The following is a 21,212-nucleotide window of genomic DNA, read 5'->3' on the forward strand; positions in this document are numbered from 1 at the left end:
TGTATTTGTTTTATTTTATTCATTTAAAAAGTAGGTCTTTCTTTGTTTCCAAGCAACTTAAAAGTGCAGAATCTAACCTGCATGCTGCAGTTTGAATTCTTGCTTCCCCTGCTATCTAATCAACTGTTGCCCGGGCTGCTTTTCATTGAATACACTTTTATTCAGGCACAAATACTTATTGAATTTCTACTATGAGCAACTGAACTGAACTGAACTATAAGCCTGGTACCTAGCAGATAAAGATGAGTAACATGCGCATGTAGGCTTCTTCAAGTGACTCCAAGGAGGAGGAAATGCAAATATCCAGACTTAACTATCTGCCAGAGGAAAAATATCCCCCCACCCCCAACCCTGTGGGAGTAGACTTTTGGCTTCCGTCATCTGTGGGAAGAAACGGCACTGTCTTTGGTCTGGCACTCATTTCTATGTGAGCTAAGATTTGTTCCTATTTATACTTCTCCAAGAAAGCTTAGGGCAGCATTAGGAGAAAAGAGTGACCTTAAACTATTGTGTGAAAATTAAAATATTTCAAAGTCTAGAGGCCACCATCTGTGTTTATTAATAGACAGAGAATTATTTGACCTCAGCATGACAGGAATTTTTCAGTCATTTGGGAGGGCCTCTCCCAAGGAGATTTGCTCCACACCCTAAAGATCAAGTGAAAATATGCTGATAGCTGGAGAACCTTAAGAGGAAGATGGAAACAGATGTTGGCTTATTTTCTGTCCTCACCCCCTTTCGTGCTCAGTCCCTTCAATTGTGTCCAACTCTTTGTGACCCTATGAACTATAGTTCACCAGGCCCCTCTGTCCATGGAATTCTTCAGGCAATAATACTGGAGTGGGTTGCCATGCCCTCCTCTAGGGGATCTTCCCAACACAGGGATTGAACCCACGTCTCCTGCATTGCAGGCAGATTCTTTACCCACTAGCCACCTGGGAAGCCCCCTTCACCCCCTTACTGCTCGTTAAAGACCATGTAGGTTTTCTTCACTGAGTGGAAACTGCCCCTGGAAGCAGCAGCTATCTTCAGTCTTTAAAAACATCCCTCACCTGCTGGCTATACATTTCTGAGAATATATGGATGCAGTGATTATATCAAGTTTCCAGCATCACCACATTGCAAACCCATTTGATCACAAATGGATTCTGAAGAACAGGATAAAATAATTATCATAAAACAGGATGGTTTGAAGGAAGGAAAATTTGATATGGTGGACTACAAATAAAGGCCATTATTTTTAGTTCAAGGATTGGGCCAGAAGTTAAAAACAAAAATAAGGAAACAAACAAACAAAAATCTTTGTTTAACAAGGGTGCCACAGCTCAGCACTGGGAGAAGTCACTTTGCTTCTCTGTCTACAGTCCTGGAAAAGATGTCAATTATGTCCTGCTTGGTAAAATTGTACCAAGGTCAGCCAACACCTGTGCAATTCTAGCTGCCTATCAGGGATCACCTGGATTACCTCTTTTAATCTTCATAACAGTCCTCAACCACTTTGACATAATTATTGTTATTACTCTTATCCTGGGTAGAAACAGAGGCCCAGAGAGATGAAGTAACTTGCCCGAGGACACAGATAATAAAGGGCATAGTCAGGGCCAGTGCAAAATGAAGATGTGGGGTCCTGGCCTAAGACAGGGAAGTCAATTTCCTTTCCCACATGGGTGGGGACCTGCCTTCCATTGGACTGGAGCCTCTGTGCCTGGCCATGTGCAGTAGCTGCTGGCCAGTTGCCATGGAACTGCCAGCCTAGGGCAGGGGTGGCGACTTACCACCCACCCCCCAGAGACACAGGAAGGTGTTGGGGGAACTGTACCTGACCCTGATCATCTCCTTGTCAATGTTCAGGCACCCATGGGGAGAGGGGTGGATGGCCATGGCTGAACACAAGACTTCCTGCTCACCAGGCCCCCTCTAATGAGGTCCGGTTGTTGCCCTGACAGAGGTCTCCAGCAGGTCTTAGGGTGGGGAGGAGGGCAGGATGCCAGGGCATAGTGGACACCAGGAGAAGGCAATGGCACCCCACTCCAGTACTCTTGCCTGGAAAATCCCATGGACGGAAGAGCCTGGTAGGCTGCAGTCCACGGGGTCACTAAGAGTCAGACACGACTGAGCGACTTCACTTTCACTTTTCACTTTCATGCATTGGAGGAGGAAATGGCAACCCACTCAGGTGTTCTTGCCTGGAGAATCCCAGGGACAGCGGGGCCTGGTGGGCTGCCATCTATGGGGTCGCACAGAGTCGGACATGACTGAAGCGACTTAGCAGCAGCTTAGCAGTGGACACCAGAGAGGACTGTGCAGGAGCTGAGGTTCTAAGACCCCTTGGGCTTGCTCCATTGTCCCAGCAGACACAAATTTAAAGATAAAATGATTCAGAATTTGAAGGCCACAATCACGGAGCATTATGTCCCAAGACCTTCTAAGTGCCTACCCTGGGTGACTGTGCTAGTTGCAAGAAGCAAGCCCTGGCCACGGGCACCCATGCTAATATCCTGACTATGGTAGAAGATCAAGGAAAATTCTAAGTCCTTTGATAAAGTCAGAAAGTAAAAATTTGTTCAGACTGTAAAAATCTTTGCGACCCCATAGACTATAGCTTGCCAGGCTCCTCTGTCCGTGGAATTCTCCAGCAAGAATACTGGAATGGGTTGCCATTTCCTTCTCCAGGGGATCTTCCCAACCCAGGGATCAAACCCAGGTCTCCCATATTGCAGGCAGATTCTTTACCATCTGAGCCACTGGGAAAGCCCTGGAAAATTCAAAGTCCTTTGAAAAACTCAGAAATTAAAAATTTGTCCAGACTACTAAAAATCTACCCTTTTGGTTCACCTTGAAAAGTAAAAACTGTTGTGAAGTATAAAGTGATGCTGTTAGTCCCCACAGATAACTTCATTCCCAACACCTCCCTAAGGAGTGTCTTGCTTTATGAAGCCTGACTTGACCTTCTCAAATAGAACTGACCACTCTTTTATTGTGCCAGGGCTTCCCTGATGGCTCAGACAGAAAGGAATTTGCCTGCAGTGCAGGAGACCTGGGTTCAATCCCTCGGTCGGGAAGATCCCTTGGAGAAGGAAATGGCAACCCACTCTGTATTCGTGCCTGGAGAATCCCTGTGGACGGAGGAGCCTGGCAGGCTACAGTCCATGGGGGTCGCAAACAGTGGGACACGACTGAGTGACTAACATTTTCACTTTATGGTGCTCCTTCCTAATTTGTGTAATTATAATGTTTAGAACTTGGGCTTTGAAATCAGACACACCTGAGTTGGAATCCCAGCTCTGTCAATAACTTTTTGTGAGACTGGGGCTAATTCCTTGCATCTGCTCTTCCGCTTGAGGACTGGGACAATGCAATGCTGGTGGCCCCAGCACTGCTGTACTGGATAGACTGAAGGATGGCAGTCTGGTGGAAATGAGGCCACAGGACTTGTCCTAACCTAGTGAAGGAGGAAACAGAGCTGGACTCCATCCTAGGCCAAGCTGCGAACATTAGGCTACACGCAGGGTCACCCTCCCAGTGGACTCTGAATACCAATGGAAAACCAGACCCCCAGGATAAAAGAGCCTCAGGACTTGTACTTGGACTCTCTGTGGCCTAAAAGAATATGCTAATTATCTCTGTAACAGAACACATAAATTCCATTATGTTTATCGGGATATGACCACAGGCCTATTGATAAATGTCCACTGTTTATCTAGGCTTATGACAGAAGAATCATGGGTTAACTTTGATCGTATCTCTTTTACCTTGTCCAGACTAGTTTCAAGGAATTTGGGGAGGTGGGTTTGAGCAGGTACACTGAGGGAATATAAGGTTTTCACAAAAACTGGTCGGGGTCCTTGGCTAAGAGGAGACTCTGCTTTGGGCCTGCTGGTGTAATAAACTGCACTCCACTATCTATCTGCATTGTCCTTCTGAGTGAGTTTGTGTCCCAGAACGCATGGCTACAACACTATGATTGCAAAAGTAAGTACCTTTGTTTTCACTTAGATTTTATGTTTACTTGGAGTGGCTTTGATGCTGGTGGTGGGGCAGTCATGGATATAAAGAGGATAAACAGCATTAACTATTGATGAGACTACTGCTTACCAGTGTCTGACACCAACAAAGGTAACTGCAAATATTTAGTATTAGTTTTTTTCAGTAGACTGAATTTTTTGAGAGTTGGGTCCTGTTTTATTCACCTGTGTCTAATACAATGCTTGGAGCCAAATGTCTAATTTAAATGAATTTTCTTTGCAATCTACACTAACAGTGAGGGGTTTATTGCTAACTTAGGACTTCCCTATAGCTCAGATGGTAAAGAATCCGCCATTAGTGCAGGAGATCCAGGTTCAATCCCTGGGTTAGGAAGATCCCCTGGAGAAGAAAATGGCAATCCAATCCAGTATTCTTGCCTGGAGAAGCCCATGGACAGAGGAGCCTGGCAGACTCCTCATTGTGACAGTCGTGTCACAAAGAGTCAGACACGACTAAGTGACTAACACACTGGTAACTCGGGAGGGTGAATAAAAGAAATCTCTTAAGGGCTTTTATATTGTTAGAACTACAGATTAAAAAAAAAAAAAAAAAAAAAGCTAGGAAAAAAGAGGTCTACAAGGCCTTTCATGATCAAACATCCAAACCTATTCCTAAGTGCCTAGCACTTGATTTGTTTCATTTTTGTCTGCACTTAAAATAGTAAGGCTTCCCCTTGTGGCTCAGCTGGTAAAGAATCCGCCTGCAATGCGGGAGACCTGGGTTCAATCCCTGTGTTGGGAAGATCCCCTGGAGAAGGCAAAAAGGCTACCCACTCCAGTCTTCTGGCCTGGAGAATTCCATGGACTGTATAGTTCATGGGGTCGCAAAGAGTCGGTCACAACTGAGCTACTTTCACTTTTCAAAATAGTAAGCCTGAACATCACTCATTCGGTGAGGTTCCATACACTACTCTTTCGGAAGTTTTGTTCCAAAAGGGCGAGGAAAGAGAACTGCAGTGAACCAACGCTCACAACTTAGTGACTGCTGGATCACTGGGCGACGGCGACATTCTTGCTATCCAATCGCCGGGGAACCTGGAGAGAACGCTCTGGATTGGTCAGAGAAAACATCCCTCCAGGTTCATTCAAGGAGGGGCTTGGCGTGGGCGCGGCCGGCAGAGCATTTTGGCCAATCAGAGAACGCATAGGGGCGGGCTTGGCCGCAAGAGGGTGGAATGGAGCCTATCTGAAGGCGACTATCCGCCAATCAGATCCTCCTGTCGCGAACGGAGGGGGCGTGGCCTCCGGCGGCGGGTTCCCTACGGCTTAGGCCCAACCGCGGAGGAGGTGGGGCCCGGGCGGGCCTGGGCGGGGCGAGCGGTGTAGGCGGCGGAGCCGGATGCGGGCGGTGCCGCGGCCGCGGCGGCCCTGGGGATGGGCGGAGCCCCGGCCGCCAGTGCTGGTGGCCGCTGCGAGCGGCCGCCTCTGCTCCCGCGCGTTGCTGCTACCCAGGGTGGCGGTATGCTGGGGAAAGGGGTAGTCGGCGGTGGCGGCGGCACCAAGGCGCCCAAGCCCTCCTTCGTGTCGTACGTGCGCCCCGAGGTAAGGGGGCGTCGCGCGGGCGGGGCGTCGTGCTGGAGTGGCCGGGGCGGGGGGCGCCGGGAGCCCCTTCCCTGCCTCCGGAGGGCCGCGAGCGCTTCCTGTCCGTGTGCCGTAGGGGAGCTGAGCGGGACGAGGGCCCAGGGGCGCGATGGGACTCCCGGCGGGCCCGGGTGGGATTCCCCGACGCGGGCGGGCAGGTGCTCGAGTGCAGGGCCCACCTCACCGGGATACCAGGTGAAGGGGCCCTGGCCGGGAAGGTCCTGCGGCCCGGCTGGCTCCTGGATACAGTTGAGGGGAGCTGGGGTTTGGGGCACCACGGGAGGGGAAGGGCTGGGGGTACTGACCACCCCCCGCCCCAACTCCGATGACTTGCGTAGAACTTGCAATCCCGGCGGGTGGGTCTGCCCTGCTCTCGGAATTTCTCAGTGAGTGTGTAGAGCTTGCTTATCTCAGCTGCTTGCTTCTAAGAGTGCTATATGATGCCGCTGGCGGGATCCCGTGCCCTGCTTCCCGCTTCCCATCAGCTCTACTGGGAGAAAGTGGGGTCGGTCCCGGCCTCAATCAGTATCTATCTCTTCCTTGTAAATTCCCCTCTGTCGCTTCTTCCCCCTTTCATTTCACTCCCTCACCATAAGCCTTTCCACCTCCTGCTTTCCTCCTGGAGTTTTACTGTCAAGTTCATTCATTCATTCAGAAGATATTTTTTGAGCTCCTACTCAGGGCCAAACACTGTTCTAAACTGCTTGGGGTATACATCAGTAAACAGAATAAACATCCCTGTTCTCTGGGAGCTTATCTGAGGGAGAGAGGAGTAAACAGTCGGTAAAATAGATATAAGTAATTATATGGTATATTAGAAGTTGCAAGTGGGATAAGAGTAGGGATTGACTGATGGCCCATGGGGCAAAGAACCTGCCTGCCAGTGCAGGAGACACAGGAGACATGGGTATGATTCCTGGGTTAGGAAGATGCCCTGGAGGAAGGCATGGCAACCCGCTCCAGTATTCTTGCCTGGAGAATCTTGATGGACAGAGGAGCCTGGAGGGCTACAGTACTTAGGGTCGCAAAGAATTGAACATGACTGAGTGACTAACGCTTTTTTTTTTTTTTTTCAATTATATGGTATATTAGAAGTTGAAAAGTATGGTGGGAAGAGAAAATACCCCCTTTTCCTCCTTGCACATGGGGCATTTGAGCAAAGACTTGAAGGATGTTTGGGATCTGAGGATAGAGTCTGGAATGTTGGAGGGCCATCAAGGAAACCAGCCTTGCAGAATCCAGTGAGGGAGGGGGATGCCCGAGTCCTGGGAGAGGAAGTTAGGCTGCAGCTTGTAGGCCCCGCTGAGCTCCTGATCCAAATGCCTGATTAGGTGCATTTTCATTTTTGATTTCTGAAGGGTTTTTTTTTCCCTGCTCCTCTCTTAGCACATTAATCAGCAACGGGTGCGGAAGCATTGGCAAATTCCTGTGCTGTCTTCCCACCTCTGTAAAGCAGAGGCAGGTGGGCTGTGAGGAGAGGTCTTCATCAGGGAGTGCTTCTATAAAACCACCAGTGGCCTGAAGCCTTTGCATGTGTATCTTTAAATTCAAATGTGTGTCTTTTTTTCCAGTGCAGAGGACTCTTCTTATTTTTAGTCCTAATTTTAAAATAAAAACCACTTCCTCTGTAAATGCTTGATAAGGAGTCAGGGTCATCTTGAATATTCAGCAGGCTCCCCTTATAGTATCGAGGGTAAGTAATGTGGTCAATTTCTCTTTGTGTCTTTTTGATTGAGCCTGGGTTGAAATGAAACTGATCTTTTAACCTTTCCTCTTTAGTGAGATTCGAATGCAAGTGGAAAGTCTTCTGAAATGTGGCCAGAGTTCAAGAATGTTCCAATTTTTTATCCACCAAGCACACATGTTGTAATTAGGCATATTTTCCCTCTTTGCCCACAGGTCCTGATATATTTCCTTTGAGGATATTAGGGAAGGGGAGTGGGTCAACCCCAAAATAAGCCTGAAGTGGTCACATTTTTCAGATCCTTATAGTTGGCAGTTCTCTTTCCTCACAGTAAAATAATGCTATGTAGACACTATGCTGCTTTCTTGAAATCTGTCTCTAAAAATATTTTGTGACAGAGTATAAGGCTGTGACCTAAATTGTTGATGAGTTTTAGAAGATAAGGGAATGAAAGAGTGAGGAAGCAATTTGTCATTAAGTATAAGCTAGCTTTTGCTAGCCATTACATTATGGGAAATACATGTGAGCAGTTTTGAGGTGTCGCTATGTGTCTCTGAGAGCCCTGGATCTGATAAACTTCTGTTGGCTCACTTAATAGAAGTTCTTCTGAAGACTGTCATTCTGCTGTTCCTATTCCTTTCCCTCATATCGAGTTCATCTTTAGTGCTTTTCATGTGTGCTCTCCCATCACTTCTTTGTACGCAGTTTGCTTTTGTTAGCTGGGAGGTCGCAGTTTCTCACAGCTCTTTTTGCTGGTAGATCACTAAGCCACCAGGACAACCTTCAGGATGTAAGGTGCCTTATGGCCCCTGTGCCCAGTGATGAACTTGTTCTTGACTGATCAGATCTTGTAAGATTTAACAGGATCTGTGTTCTGTATGCCAAAGAGGCTATCAAGAGTTAGCACTTTCTATCAAAAGCAGAAGGCTTAACTGGGTAAAAGTATTTGCAGATGATGCTTTTACACATAAGGACTTTTTTTTTTTCTCTTGTGATCCGAAAGGGTTGGCATTGGATGGCCTAAAATGAGGGACAGGAGTTTACTTCCTCCGTTAACATTGGATCTCTGCCACAGTAACTTGGCTCTTCTGTCACTGATTCTCCTAAATCAGTGAACAAGCAAGTTAAAATCTTGAGCTGTAATTTAGGAACTTTGGTCGCGTTTTGTAATCTCTGCCCAAAGGGTGGCACATCAATAAATTTGGTAAATAGGAAGTCGATGGTTTTGGAAGCTGAGGTGAACAGGAGGGAGAGAGCTGGGCTGGTCTTGGTGGTACCCAATGGCTGGTACCTGAAAATGCCAGCACCTTCACCCCAGCATAGGCCCAGGCACAAGGTGCCTCTGTGCAGTGGAACCCTGGATGCTGAGCTCTGCTTCAGCAAGGTGGTAGCTTATAGTTTGGGTGCCAGCTCTTCTGTTCTTATACAGAAAACACCTGTTTAAATTATGGTGATTTCAGAAACCATTAGTGTTCATTGTGGAAAAATAAGACAATGTAGATAAGCAAACATTTTTTTAATGGAAAAATTGCAAGCTTATTAGTGACTTGCAGTGTATCCTGTCAGGTGTGTGTAGGGGGCATATATATATATATTTTTTTTTTTTACCAAAATGGGATTAATATTGCTGATCACATTATTTTATAATCTGCCCATTTCACCAGAAATGTATATTGTAAATGTCTTTCCATGTCAGTTGTCAACTGTAACTTCTTTTTAAATTAGACCCCTTTTCCTCAACAGAGATGGACAGTGTGATGGGAGATGGTAGGTAGCACAAAGAGGCCAGGAAGGTAGTATGGTTTTAAAATGGTTTTCTGGTCAGTTACCTTCTCTGGTACCGAAGGACAACTGATTTCCTTAAGACTGGCAGTTCTCTGCTCAGTTACCTTGAAATTGTAAGCTCTGCTTTGGTAGTTCTTAGTTTAGAAGGCCACGGCAACCCACTCCAGTACTCTTGCCTGGAGAATCCCAGGGACGGTGGAGCCTGGTGGGCTGCCGTCTATGGGGTCGCACAGTCGGACACGACTGAAGCGACCTAGCAGCAGCGGTTAGAAATGCTTACTGTCTGTACCTGGCAGCTTGTATTAATAAATAAAGCACCACTGTGTGTGCACGCTCAGTTGCTCGGTCATGTCCAACTGTGCGACCTTGTGGACTGTAGCCCGCCAGGCTCCTCAGTCCATGAATTCTCCAGGCAAGAATATTGGAGTGGGTAGCCATCCCTTCTCCAGGGGATCTTCCGACCCAGGGATCGAACCCGGGTCTCCCACACGGCAGGCAGATTCTTCTGCTCAGCCACCAGGGAAACCCCATTAAATGGTGGTCCTAGGAGAAAGTTCTGATTTAATAAGAACGGGGTCTCTCGTGCTGAGAGAGCTGAATAAATGCCTCGGGGTGCTGTGTGTTGCCTTCTGAAACTAAGACCAGGAAGAGTTCAGCTTTGAGAGTCTGCCCTACTTGTGCCCGTGTCCGTGTGGTATGCCAAATATGGCTAAGATGTACTTTCTAGTTGAGTTTAGGTCAGTGTTTGACTTGAATGTACTAGTAATAGTTATTAGTTACTTAGTTGTGAATTTTTAGAGTTGGAAGAAAACATAGAGATGACCGAGTCTACCCGTGAACTCTTGGTCTGTTCTGCTGATGTGGAAATGAGGTCCTTAGGGTTACTTGTCCTGCCCACGGGTACAGTGCTTTTGTAGAGCAGGGTTAAGAGCTGTCTCCTGAGGCCAGTAGTGCCTGTGACTAAGCCAGACCCACAGGAGTTCAGGAAAGGTTTTATATAGATTTGAGGAGAACAGACAAGAGATGTGAAGACTGAGAAAAGTCCAAAAAATCCAGATTTAAGAGCCGATGCTTTTCATTGATTCCCCCAGGGAGAAGAATGCATCTGATTGCCTCTTCCTCACTTAGGGCTGTTTCTTTTGGTGGGGGGAAGTGAACCTGTGATCCTGTATGCTTCCCAGAGCTAGGACTGTGGGAATATATTAAAATTTTAAAAAAATTTCTACTGGTATTGATTAGGCACTTCTGTGTCCCAGAAACTCCTTATCTCATTTCATCCTCATCTGTTTTACACAGTGAGTACTACCGTGACCTCTCTTTTTTTGTGTCCAGACGTGCAAAGTGAGACCCAGAGAATACCTTGCTCAGGGTCACAGCTGGCAAGGGTTGGTGCCAGGATTTAAACTAGGGTGGTCGGACTCCAGGGCCATTCTCTTATCCCTCTGTTTGTGAATGCTGGGGATATTGTTAGTGAAGCATACTTGTAGGTATGCCTGGTGTTTGCACACGAGAATGCCTTTTCCTGTTCTCTGGCAGCAGTTTCTTTCTTGGCTTTTGTTAGTTTGTCTACCAGGGGATCATGAGCAGATATGGGGCTCATTGGAGATATGATTTAATTTGTTCAACAGGTACTTACTCAGCACCGAGTGGTGATTGGCACTGTTCTAGATGTTGGGGGTCCAGAACAGATGAAATGATTGAGATTATTTTTTGGTGGAACACGATGGTATTGGACTGTTAATACCAACTTTGATGACTTTGATGGGTCGATGACAAGAAGAGATTGGCTTATCCTAAAACAGACCTCCTTCCTCAGTTCTAGCAAGAAAGGAATACCTCTGAAAGCAAAATCTAGATCCGTTAGTTTAAGATCCTGTGGAGAAGAACTGCATTCCCAACTACTTTTTCTAAGGGCAGAATTTTCTCCTTGAGCTTTGAGATCATCGGTAGTGACTTCACAGGCTGTTAAAGGACATGAAGAGTTCTTCCTGAAATGACCACTTTCCTAGCTGTGGCTTTAGCCTGATGATCTGTCCAGAGCTTCCGCTTTTTCTCTACTGCATGTGCTTCCTGCGGCATCTCCCTGGATCCCTTCCAGCACCACACAGCTTCTCCAGACAGAGCACCAGAAGATGTCAGGAGGCTGATATCAGGCAGTCCTGCCTGCAGCCAGCAACACAGTGGCCACTGCGACGGCCCCCATGCAGCCACCACTCTTCTGCACCCTGCTTCTGTCTCTGATGTTAAAATCAGCCATGCTGTTAGAGTCTCAGGCTGTGGGACACCCATGCTTAGAAACTTAGATGTTCTGGATCCTTCTCTGCACATGCTCAGCAGAATGTTTGCTGTCCTTTGACTACTTCCACAGGAAACCGTCCTGTATCGCAGTATGCATCAGAGAGAACTCAGTTTTTAGGGGGTCAGAAAAATTTTTAATCACTATGAAAGTTGTATACCTTATTTTAATGATAAAGACAATATTGCCGACTTTGGAAGTTAGGAAAATGAAGCTACCCAGGAAAATGAAGCTACCCTTAATTATGCTACCCTAATAACCAAAGTGACTATTTCCATTTTTTCTTGTAGTATGTCCAGGCTTGGTCTGTGTCTTACGCTGTTGCAAACACAATATGTCTAAAAATGTATAGCCTGCCCTGTGGTAATCGTGTTTGAAGGTGGTACCACTGATTCCTGTCAGCAGAGCAGAAACTTAAGAGCTGTTTTTCCAGCAGGGAGCCAGCCTCAGTTTTTCATGTGACGTCTTTTTTTTTTTTTAAGTATTTATTTATTTGCTTGCTTTTGGCAGCACTGGGTCTTCATTGCTGCGTGTGGACTTTTCTCTAGTTGCGGCGAGTGGGGGCTACTCTCCAGTTGTGGTCCAAGGGCTTCTCACTGCAGTGGCTGCTCTTGTGGTGGAGCACAGGCTCTGGGGCACCTGGGCTCCGGTAGTTGTGGTGTGTGGGCTCAGCGTTTGTGGTGCACGGCTTAGTCTCCCTGCAGCATGTGGGGTCTGCCCAGACCAGGGATCGAACCCGTGTCCCCTGCACTGGCAGGTGGATTCTTAACTACTGGACCACCAGGGAAGTCCACACTTGTGACTTCTGATGTGCTCTTTTGGAGACCCCAAGGAGAACAGAGGGTTTGTAGTTCAATGAATCACTTAGAATCAGCCTCTTGAGGTAGATTGGGAGGTAGGATTGAATTGGAATAATTCTGCCAACCTCTAGTCTGCTGCTGCTTCGGAGGGAAGAAGAGAGGAGGTAGACGTGGAGAGGGACCCCAGGAGTGAGCAAACCTTTCCAAGAGCTGAAGGGTCACAGGGGCCTCCCCCTTCCCCTAGTCCCCTCTGCGTACCTGGGCGTCACTCTCCAGGGAAAGCAACCACTTGTCATTCCTCCGTCTTGATACCTATGCATGAGGCCAGTCCTTCCAAGCCTCAGTTGTATTTTTACTGGAAAAGTGGAAATAATGACATCTGTCTTATCTGATAGGTGTATGTGAACATTTATGAATCTGAACTGTGATTGTGCACAGCAGGTGCTGCTTAGCAGAGAACGTGGCTGCTAGCTGGGTAACCTTCAGGAGATGTGGGCTTTCACTGTTACTGTTATACAGGAGCCCCCTGGAGGGTTCCAGAAAGTACTCAGTCATCAGTCTTAGAATTCAGAAATCTTTCCCTAAGCTAAGGTGTTAATGACAGTGGAGTGTTTCAGTTGTTGCAGTTGTCGCCATGGCACCCTGCCCGGAAAGTTCTCTGTGTGGTAACTCTTTCTTAGAGGGTTTTTCACTATCTCGGAAAGTTTCTTTTCCTCTTTTCTTATTTCCTTTTTACTTTTGAGAATGCTTTGATTATATTTAAAATTCCAACCTAATGAGAACACTGAGTGGTTGGCTTTTTTTCATTGTTAACATTTGGCCTTTGACATTTTGCTGGATTAATTCTGTAGACTTATTTTTTTCCTCTCTCCTCATTTCTGAGTCTCTCCATCATAGGCCACATTTTATGCATTTATCACATCTGGTCAATGATTTACCGAAGATATGAGTAAGGAAAATCAAATCACCTCTGGGAGTAATAATTCTCTTTACGTGCTCCAAAGGCAGTAGCCAGATCATGTGCTGTTTTGACTTTAAATGCTTCAGTCCTTGTACACCTAGCTGGTGGGCGGCCTTTCAGAGGAGTCTAAGCCCTCACTTGTTTGCTTTGTGGGGAGAGGGTGGCTTCAGCCAGGAGAAAAGCAGGGCTTGTGCGTGAAAGCACTGGCTACAGGGGTGACATATTTTGAAGTCTGCCTTTTCCCTGGTAACAGATTGTCAGCCCCTGTCTCAGGCAGTGATCCTGAACTGCTGGATTTTTTTTTTGTTTGTTTGTTCTTGTTTTTGCTGAGAGGTTTTTTTTTTTTTTTTTTTTTTTAAGATTCCTGAGAATGCCTGTGATGGGAATGGTCCCAGTTTTTTGGATGAAAAATCTCACTCTTCCTTCCCCTTTCTCCATACGTAAGATTGTATCCCTGTTTTGCTTGAATCCCTTGAGATCTGCTTCCTGGTGTGACTTCCCCTCTCTGAGCCTCCCTTTGATCTTCATCTAACGTTGGGTGCCCATCTTCCTGGCAGGCTTATTTTAAGCATGAGCAGAAGCACTATGTACGCCCAAACAATAACTTGAGTTGGGAGAATTATTGAGTGTTGCTACCATTTGCTAAGCACTGTGTTAGAATTAGGAATGAGAGAAAAAAGCAGTCTGTGCACTCAGGAGGCCCACATTCTGCCGGCGAGATGGCACGTCGACAGATGGCTGCAATGCACGGAGGTAGGTGCTGCCTGTTGACAAGGGAGGAGCGCATGACACTCCCAGGCACGGAGGAGGGCCTGCTGCGGCCCCACGGCAGCATCTGGCCTCATTGGGAGGCTGCGTGGGACTTGGAAGGGGCAGTGTTGATATGGGTTCCGGTGTGGGGAAAAGGAGGCTGCAGGCAAGAGGGATAAGTTGGAAGACTCACAGGTGCGTGGGGACCAGGTGGTTGGACCGTCTGTCATCATCTCTTATGTAAGGTGCATGCGGGCGTGTGAATGCGGCAGGTCTTAAAGAGTAAAATCCGGGGGTACCTCTGGGACCTGCAGTTTGTTCCATTTTCTGTGGATGCTGCTGTACGGGTCAGCCTGGCTCTTGGTGAGCCTGTAGGCAGCTTCTCATTTGCCCCAGTTCCTCTTGCTCCAAGATCATGGAAGAGCTACTGCCCCAAGGCTTTCAGCTCCTTGCCAGCTCCTCTGCTGACCTGACATCTATACATAGCAGCCCTGAGGTGCTTCCCTGGTAGCTCAGGTGGTAAAGAATCTGCCTGCAATGCAGGAAACCCCGGTTCAATTCCTGGCTAGGGAAGATCCCCTGCAGAAGGGATAGGCTACCCACTCCAGTATTCCTGGGCTTCCCTGGTGGTTCAGACAGTAAAGAATCTGCCTGCAGTGTGTAAGACCTGGGTTCGATCTCTGGGTTGGGAAGATCCCCTGGAGGAGGGCATGACAACCCACTCCAGTATTCTTGCCTGGAGAATCCCCATGGACACAGGAGCCTGATGAGCTCAGTTCATGGGGTCACAAAGAGTCAGACACAACTGAGTGACTAAGCACAGCCCAGCACAGCCCTGGAGGGGGACAAGGAGGGGACACACAGAAGGCAGTGCCATGTGTTTCCGCAGCTGCTGCTGGTCCCATCAGTTAGCTTAAATGGTAAGACTTTGGTGGTCCCGTGACCGCCCCCTGACCTCTTTCTCCTAGCGCTGGTGTACATTCCAGCACTGCCCTCCTCACTCTCGGTGTCATGAGGGGTTAGGGGCATGGCTTTGGAATTAGAGTTTTGCTACTCACTGTATGGATTTAGGCTGGGTATGTAAGTTCTCTAAGCCTCAGTTTCTTAGTCTGTATGATGGGAATAAAGGTCCTAGTATCCAGCCCATACTTAGTGTCGTTAGTCTCAAGTGAGGCCCTCCGTGGAGAATTGCTAACGCAGTACAACTTGGCTTGTAGTAAATGCTTGCTGCTGCTGCTGCATCTGCATTGCTTCAGAGCCCACCAGGCTCTGCCGTCCCTGGGATTCTCCAGGCAAGAACACTGGAGTGGGTTGCCATTTCCTTCTCCGAGTAAATGCTTAGGAAATGTTAACTGCCGTACTTGCTGTTAAGTCTTCACCCCAGAAGTCGCAGCTGTGTGTCTTCGTTCTCGTGTCCTTGTCTTTGGCCACTAGAGCAGGTCCCGATAACAGCTTGCGTTCCTTTTGAGCATCATTCTTTGCGCTCCCTCGCAGAGGCGTGAGTCTGGAGCTGGGGGCGCCGTCCCTCCTGTGGGATCCTGCCATACCCACAGTGTGCGTCCTTCCATCTCCCTTCCAGCACGGTTTTCTTTCTCAGTGAGCTGTTTCATGGATGCCCTCTCTGCCCTCCTATATCAGTAACTTCCTTTATCTCAGGGCTTCCAGGGATACCTGGGGTTTGGGCAACATGTTAGGTCCTGGGACTTTGCCTCCAGTTCAGCTCCGCTTCCCTCCTTCCCAGCTGCTGCCAGCACCTCTCGTTTCCTCAGTCCTGTGTGGTCCAGACCAAGCACCTCATCTGATGCCCGGGACCACCAACCACAGCTGCTTACCTTACACAGGTTTTTCCACCTGCCACCTCTCCCTTTGGAACCCCCCTCCCCCAGACAACCTTCACATCATGGCCAGGCTCCTTTTAGACACCGCCTTGACGTGTCATTTTCCTATTTAAGGGTCTTTCATGCCCCCTGCCCCTTTCACTGGTCCGAACCTTAGCACCTTTCCCAGGCTCACCCAGATTCTGCCTGCTTCTGGTTTGTTGATAGAGCAATAGCTTGGATTCAGGAACCTTGGGCTGTGGCCATTTCTTATCTGAGTGTCCTCGAGGAAGCCCCTTCACCTCTTTGGGTCTCATTTCCTGGATTAGGCAAGTGTTTTTAAACATATTTTGTTCAAGGAGCTTTTTTTTAAAAAAAAAAACAACAAAAAAACCCAGCATGATTCTTGAACAACTTTTTCAAAACCCAGTGTCCCCAGTCCTGCTTTAGAGATTCAGATATGACCCCCGGGGGCAGGGGGAAGGGTGTATGTGAATGATGGGGGGGTGGTGGGGAGTGGGAGGGAGACCTGCAGTAGGAACCTGTAGTTTTTTTCAGTTCACTGGCATCTCTTCCTTCAGCCCCTCTTGAGAACTGCTGTTTCAGATGAAATCACAGAGGAAGCCCAAGAATAGAGACAGACCAGAAGAGAGAGGGTGTGAGAGGTGTAGTGTGAAGGCCCCCGAGGGCGCCTGTTCCTTCAGTCCCTGTGTGTTCCCAAGTCTTTCCTCGTGACTGGCAGCCTCCCTTCTTCGTGTCCGTGGTGCAGGCTGACTGTAGCTACGGGTTTTGATGGTGCCGTCGAGCGTTTATTGTCTATTCCTTTGTGCTGTGTGTCTGTGGCTCTCATTTCCGCAACAGGACTTAAGCTCCTCCAGGGCAGGGCTGTAGTGCCCACCACTCAGCGTGGCCTTGTGGAGCTCACGGTGGCTTCAGGGAAGGGTGAATAGGGCGGTGGCTCAGGGCCATCATGGGAGAGGGCCTCAGAAGGTCGCTGGCGGGCCCTTCACTCAGGTCGTGTTCACCTCTCCTGCAGAGTGAGCTTTGGGGGCTGAGGTTGAGAACTATATGAGGAACTTCGGTGTGATCACTGATTTGACTCTGGGTCTTTGTGCCCCAAGAGTCTGCTTTGGCAGGAGGTGTTTTGCCTAAAAATATTCGTTTTCACTGTCACTGTGGTGCTGACGTTGGTAGGCTATTGACCTGCGTGGATGCCTGAAGCCCAGCTGTTGCCCACAATGTGTCTCGGGCCGCCCTTAGCTTCCTCAGGCAGCTCCTGAGCTCAGGCCCTGTCTGCTGGAATTGAGCCAGCTCTTTGGCGAGGTCAGATCTGTGGGTTTTGAGGCTTATGCTGCCCACGGTCTCACCATTTCCTCTCTAGCTTGAGTTTCCTACCAGGAGAATGTGATAAAGGGTTTGGATTATTTAAAGGCCTGGGGAGTGCCTGGTAAGAGTGATCCTTGCTAAGAAGCATGGTAAACCTTCCATTGCTGTGCAGTGGGTGATGAGCTGTCAAAACAGGTGAGGGCTTTACCGTGGATCATCTTGGCGAGCAGTTACTTTTTCCTTCAAAAAAAATCTGAGATAAGGGGGACTAGCAGGAGATCTAAATGGGAGAGAAAGGATTTAGAATGATACATGAATGAGATAGTCAGGCTCAGCTGTTGCGGGGGTGGGGTGGGGGGGTGGTGTAAGGGCGCCGTGGGAGGTCGTTGCCTGTTTCCCCTGCCCTGGAGACTTGTCTGAGTCGAAGAGACACTTAATGGTACTATTGTGTAATAAGAGAAAAGTTTAAGATTGTCTGCTTAGGGCTGTGGGAAGAATGGGGTGACTGCTCTTGGGTAAAGGCACCTTTGGGTACCTGAACATATTGTAGAGTTGACTTTGGTGACAGTTGTACAATTCTGTGAGTGGACTGATAAACACCTTGATTTGTATACTTTAAATGGGTGAATTGTATGGTATGGGAGTTATGTCTTAATAAGCTCTTATGGAATCACAGTTTATGAATCAGAAGGACCAAACTTAGGGTCTGAAGTCTTGAGTTCTGGCTTCACCACCTATTTAGCCCTCTGAGCCTGGGCACATCATCTAACCTCCTGGAGCTTCACTGGTTTTATCTGTGAAATGAGGATGAAAATGTGAGGGATTGTTGTTAAGACAAATGACACAGGACATGTGAAATAGGACATAGTAAAACCTCTGCTAATTACACATTTACATGTTTAAGTTAGTCTATTTTTGTGGATAATGGATGTTTAGCCTGAAATGCTCTTGAGAATTCCCTGCTCGCCCTATGAACTGAACACTGCTTGTGGCTGAGAACTGATTTGCATGATGTGTAAAGAGCATAGTCCTTAAAAACCAGGTCTCGAACTGCCTCATGTCTGTGGTCTGGGACCTTGAGTCCAGACAGAGAGCGTCGGTTAGCCTCTTACTGGACGTCCGATGCTGACGTCGTGCTTTATTGTAACAGTAATTGTTGCTTGTCTCCACCTGCCAAGGCAGTGTACTGTTAGTAGAGTCGAGCTGTGGTCAGCGGCAAACCTGGTACCTGGTCAGGCTGACTCGGCAGGGTGCAGAGTCATCTGTCCAGGAGTCGGGGGCCAGCAGCCTTGGAAATCGGCTCCAGGAAACAAATCCTAATTTGATTTCTCCAGCTTCCTAGACCTCAACAGTAGGTAGACTCACTCAGTCTCTAAACTCCATCCTTAGTGATCAGGCTTCCGATTCAGAGTGTTTTTGAATATGCCCCTGCCCTACCGATGAAACTAGAGCGTGTTTCAGGAAGCCAGCTAAGGGAGAGGTGTGAGGAAAGGTCAGTAATACTTGCCACTGATCACAAACTTAGGTGGTAGTTTTTATTTATTTATTCTTTTTGTGTGTGTGTGTGTTTAAGGTGTGCACTTTATTGAACTGGTCTCAAGTCAGTGTACAGGAAAGCCCTGACTGCCTCCGCACCTCGACCCGCTCCCAAGGGGACCAAAAGCCTTCATACATCTCAAGTTGAGGGACAAAAAAAGGGGTCTATGATGGCTGTCCATTCAAAATAAAACAAACAAAAAGAACAAGTACTAAGGCGAAGATTAAAAACAAAATTTTTTTTGGAGTACATAATTTACACAAAAGCGATCACCTCCCCTGTGTGGACTCGGGTGAGGACTGGCCCCTTCTCCTTAGAGAGAAGCGGGGTGGCTTCTGGGAAGGCAAAGGACTTCCTTATTTATTTATTCTTAAGCTTTAAAATAAAAAAAATTTTTCGTTCGAAGCATAGTCAGTGCACAGTGTTACGGAAGTTGGACCTCCCAGGTGGTCCAGTGGTGAAGAATCCTCCTGCCGGTGGAGAAGACATGGGTTCGATCCCTGAGTCGGGAAGATCCTGGAGAAGGAAATGGCAACCCCCCCCAGTATGCTTGCCTAGAAAATTCCATGGACAGGGGAATCTGGCAGGCTACAGTTCATGGACTTGAAAGAGTGGGACATGACTGAGTGACTAAGCACACACACACGTTATGTAAGTTATAGGTGTCCAACAGTGATGCGCAGTATTAGGTAGTCAGTTTGGGTAGAATTGTCTCAAGAACTGTGTTTAGGATTAAAGAATATTACCAGGATCAAGAATTGTTTTTCTCTTTCTATTTTGTTATGCATGCTTTCAGTAGACTTTTATTGGCATTTTGCTATCTAGGAGCATATAAGTTGTTGAGGCTAAAAATATGAAAAGTACAGCTCCAGCCCCCACTTAGCATCACTCTTTGCAGAGACAGACAAGGAAAGAAACTATTGCAGTATAAGAAAGGTTTGCAGAGGACTTGAACTATATGGCAGTGGGTTGGATGGCGAATTGGCTGGGTGGGACTGGCGAGGGGGGATGAGGGGCCCTGTGGGTGTGGGGCGGGGTAGAGGCAGTGCGAGGGTGATCAGAAGTGGGCAAGGTACACCCGATGGTGGCTGGGGTAAGTGCTGCAGCCAGGGCCGATGACGGGTGCGGATGGCTTCTGGAGCTGTTAAGAAAGCAGAGCAGACAGAAATACGAGAGGCAAGGGAGAGCTGAGGATGACTGCCGGTGGATGCAGGGCTGGAGTCCAGAGGACGACAGGTGCAGGGAGGGATGGGGGAAGGGGTGAGCTGATTTGGAAATGGGAATTTGGAGGGTCTGAGGGCCATTCCAGCACGAGTGGCTGGGAGGCTGTCTGGGGGTCCAGATCTGGATCCCCAAAGAGGAGTCTGGAGTGCAGGTTCGTTTGAGGGGAGGAGGGCCATCAGCATGTGTTGCTGGAGAGTTTCCCTAAGGAGCAGAGGTCCTATGAGGAGATGCCCAGGAGGGAGATGAGGAAGAGCAGCCAGACAGCGGGTCGGTTGTTTGGCCCGGAACTCATTTATGCTGATTCTCAGGTCTCAGCCTAATTGACACTTCCTGAGGGTAGCGGTCTTTTCTGGTCTCACCTCCGCATGTGGTTAGGTGTCCGTGCCGAGTCCCCACCATGGCCTGCCCGCCCCCGCCCCCGGCGTAGCCCTGCACACGTCACTGTTGCCCCCGCTGTGGTCGCACCCCCTGTGCTCTGGGGAGGGTGGGGCTGTGTGTTGAGTTCACCCCTGCATTTGCTGTGCTGGTACAGCAGGTGCCTAAGAAAGGATAGTGCAGTCGGTGAAAGAGCGTCTGAAAGGCAGGGGAGGAGACAGCGTTGCTGGGGAGGATATGGTTGGCGGGCAGGCCCAGGATTGTTGCAGCGAAGGGCACAGCGCTGGGCAGGCAGGCCCAGGCTCAGGTCTCGCTTCACTTACCCTTGGTCAGCCTCGATTTCCTCCTCTCTAAAACGGGAGCAGTAATGTCAGTCAAGAGTGGAGAGGATTAAGTGAGATGATGTGTAAAAAGAGAACCTTCTGTTGGTGTCTATTATTAATATGTTACTGGCTTTCCAGGTGGCACAAGTGGTAAAGAACCCACCTGCCATGTAGGAGATGTAAGACACACAGATTCCATCCCTGGATTGAGAAGATTCCCCTGGAGGAGGGCATGGCAACCCACTCCAGTATTCTTGCCTGGAGAATCCCCATGGACAGAGGAGCCTGGGAGGCGACAGTCCTTGGGGTCACAAAGAGTCAGACATGACGGAAGTGACTTAGCATAATGAATGAATATTTATAGCACTGATTCCCCAGTTTTCCAGTTTTTTTTTTTTTTTTTAATGTGTGTCTGTCTAAATGTCTTGAATGCTGAAGTCAGTTCTCCATCTTTTATCCCGGGTGTTTGGTGGTTAGCCTACCTGGAAGCTGGTGGTTGGAATCAGTCAGTATCCATTGGAGGCAGGTCCACCTTGCGGCTCTGAGGAACCAGACACACAGCTTGAGTGTTGACTCCTGGTTTCGCTCCGCAGGCTCACTGCAGCCCTGTGATCTGTGCCACTCCTTCTCAGAGACGAAAGTCTGAGCCATCAGGTGGACGCCTTTCAAATGCTCGACCAGTTGCACAACGAGGCGGATGTACTTAGTGCCACTGAACAGTGCAGTTG

The 21,212-nt window shown here is 48.3% G+C and overlaps 1 protein-coding gene across 1 annotated transcript in view; it reads left to right on the top strand.

The window, feature by feature from the left end:
- The first annotated feature begins 5,390 nt into the window (after window positions 1-5,390).
- Window positions 5,391-21,212, top strand: part of MTMR12 (myotubularin related protein 12) — a 77,381-nt gene continuing 61,559 nt past the window's right edge. Inside the window, exon 1 of the mRNA XM_070357679.1 lies at window positions 5,391-5,567. Coding sequence (XP_070213780.1) covers window positions 5,400-5,567 — 168 coding nt within the window. The 5' untranslated portion in view covers window positions 5,391-5,399. The remainder of the gene's footprint in view (window positions 5,568-21,212) is intronic.

This window comes from Bos mutus, chromosome 20 (assembly GCF_027580195.1).
Source record: "Bos mutus isolate GX-2022 chromosome 20, NWIPB_WYAK_1.1, whole genome shotgun sequence".
Taxonomy (NCBI): Eukaryota; Metazoa; Chordata; class Mammalia; order Artiodactyla; family Bovidae; genus Bos; species Bos mutus.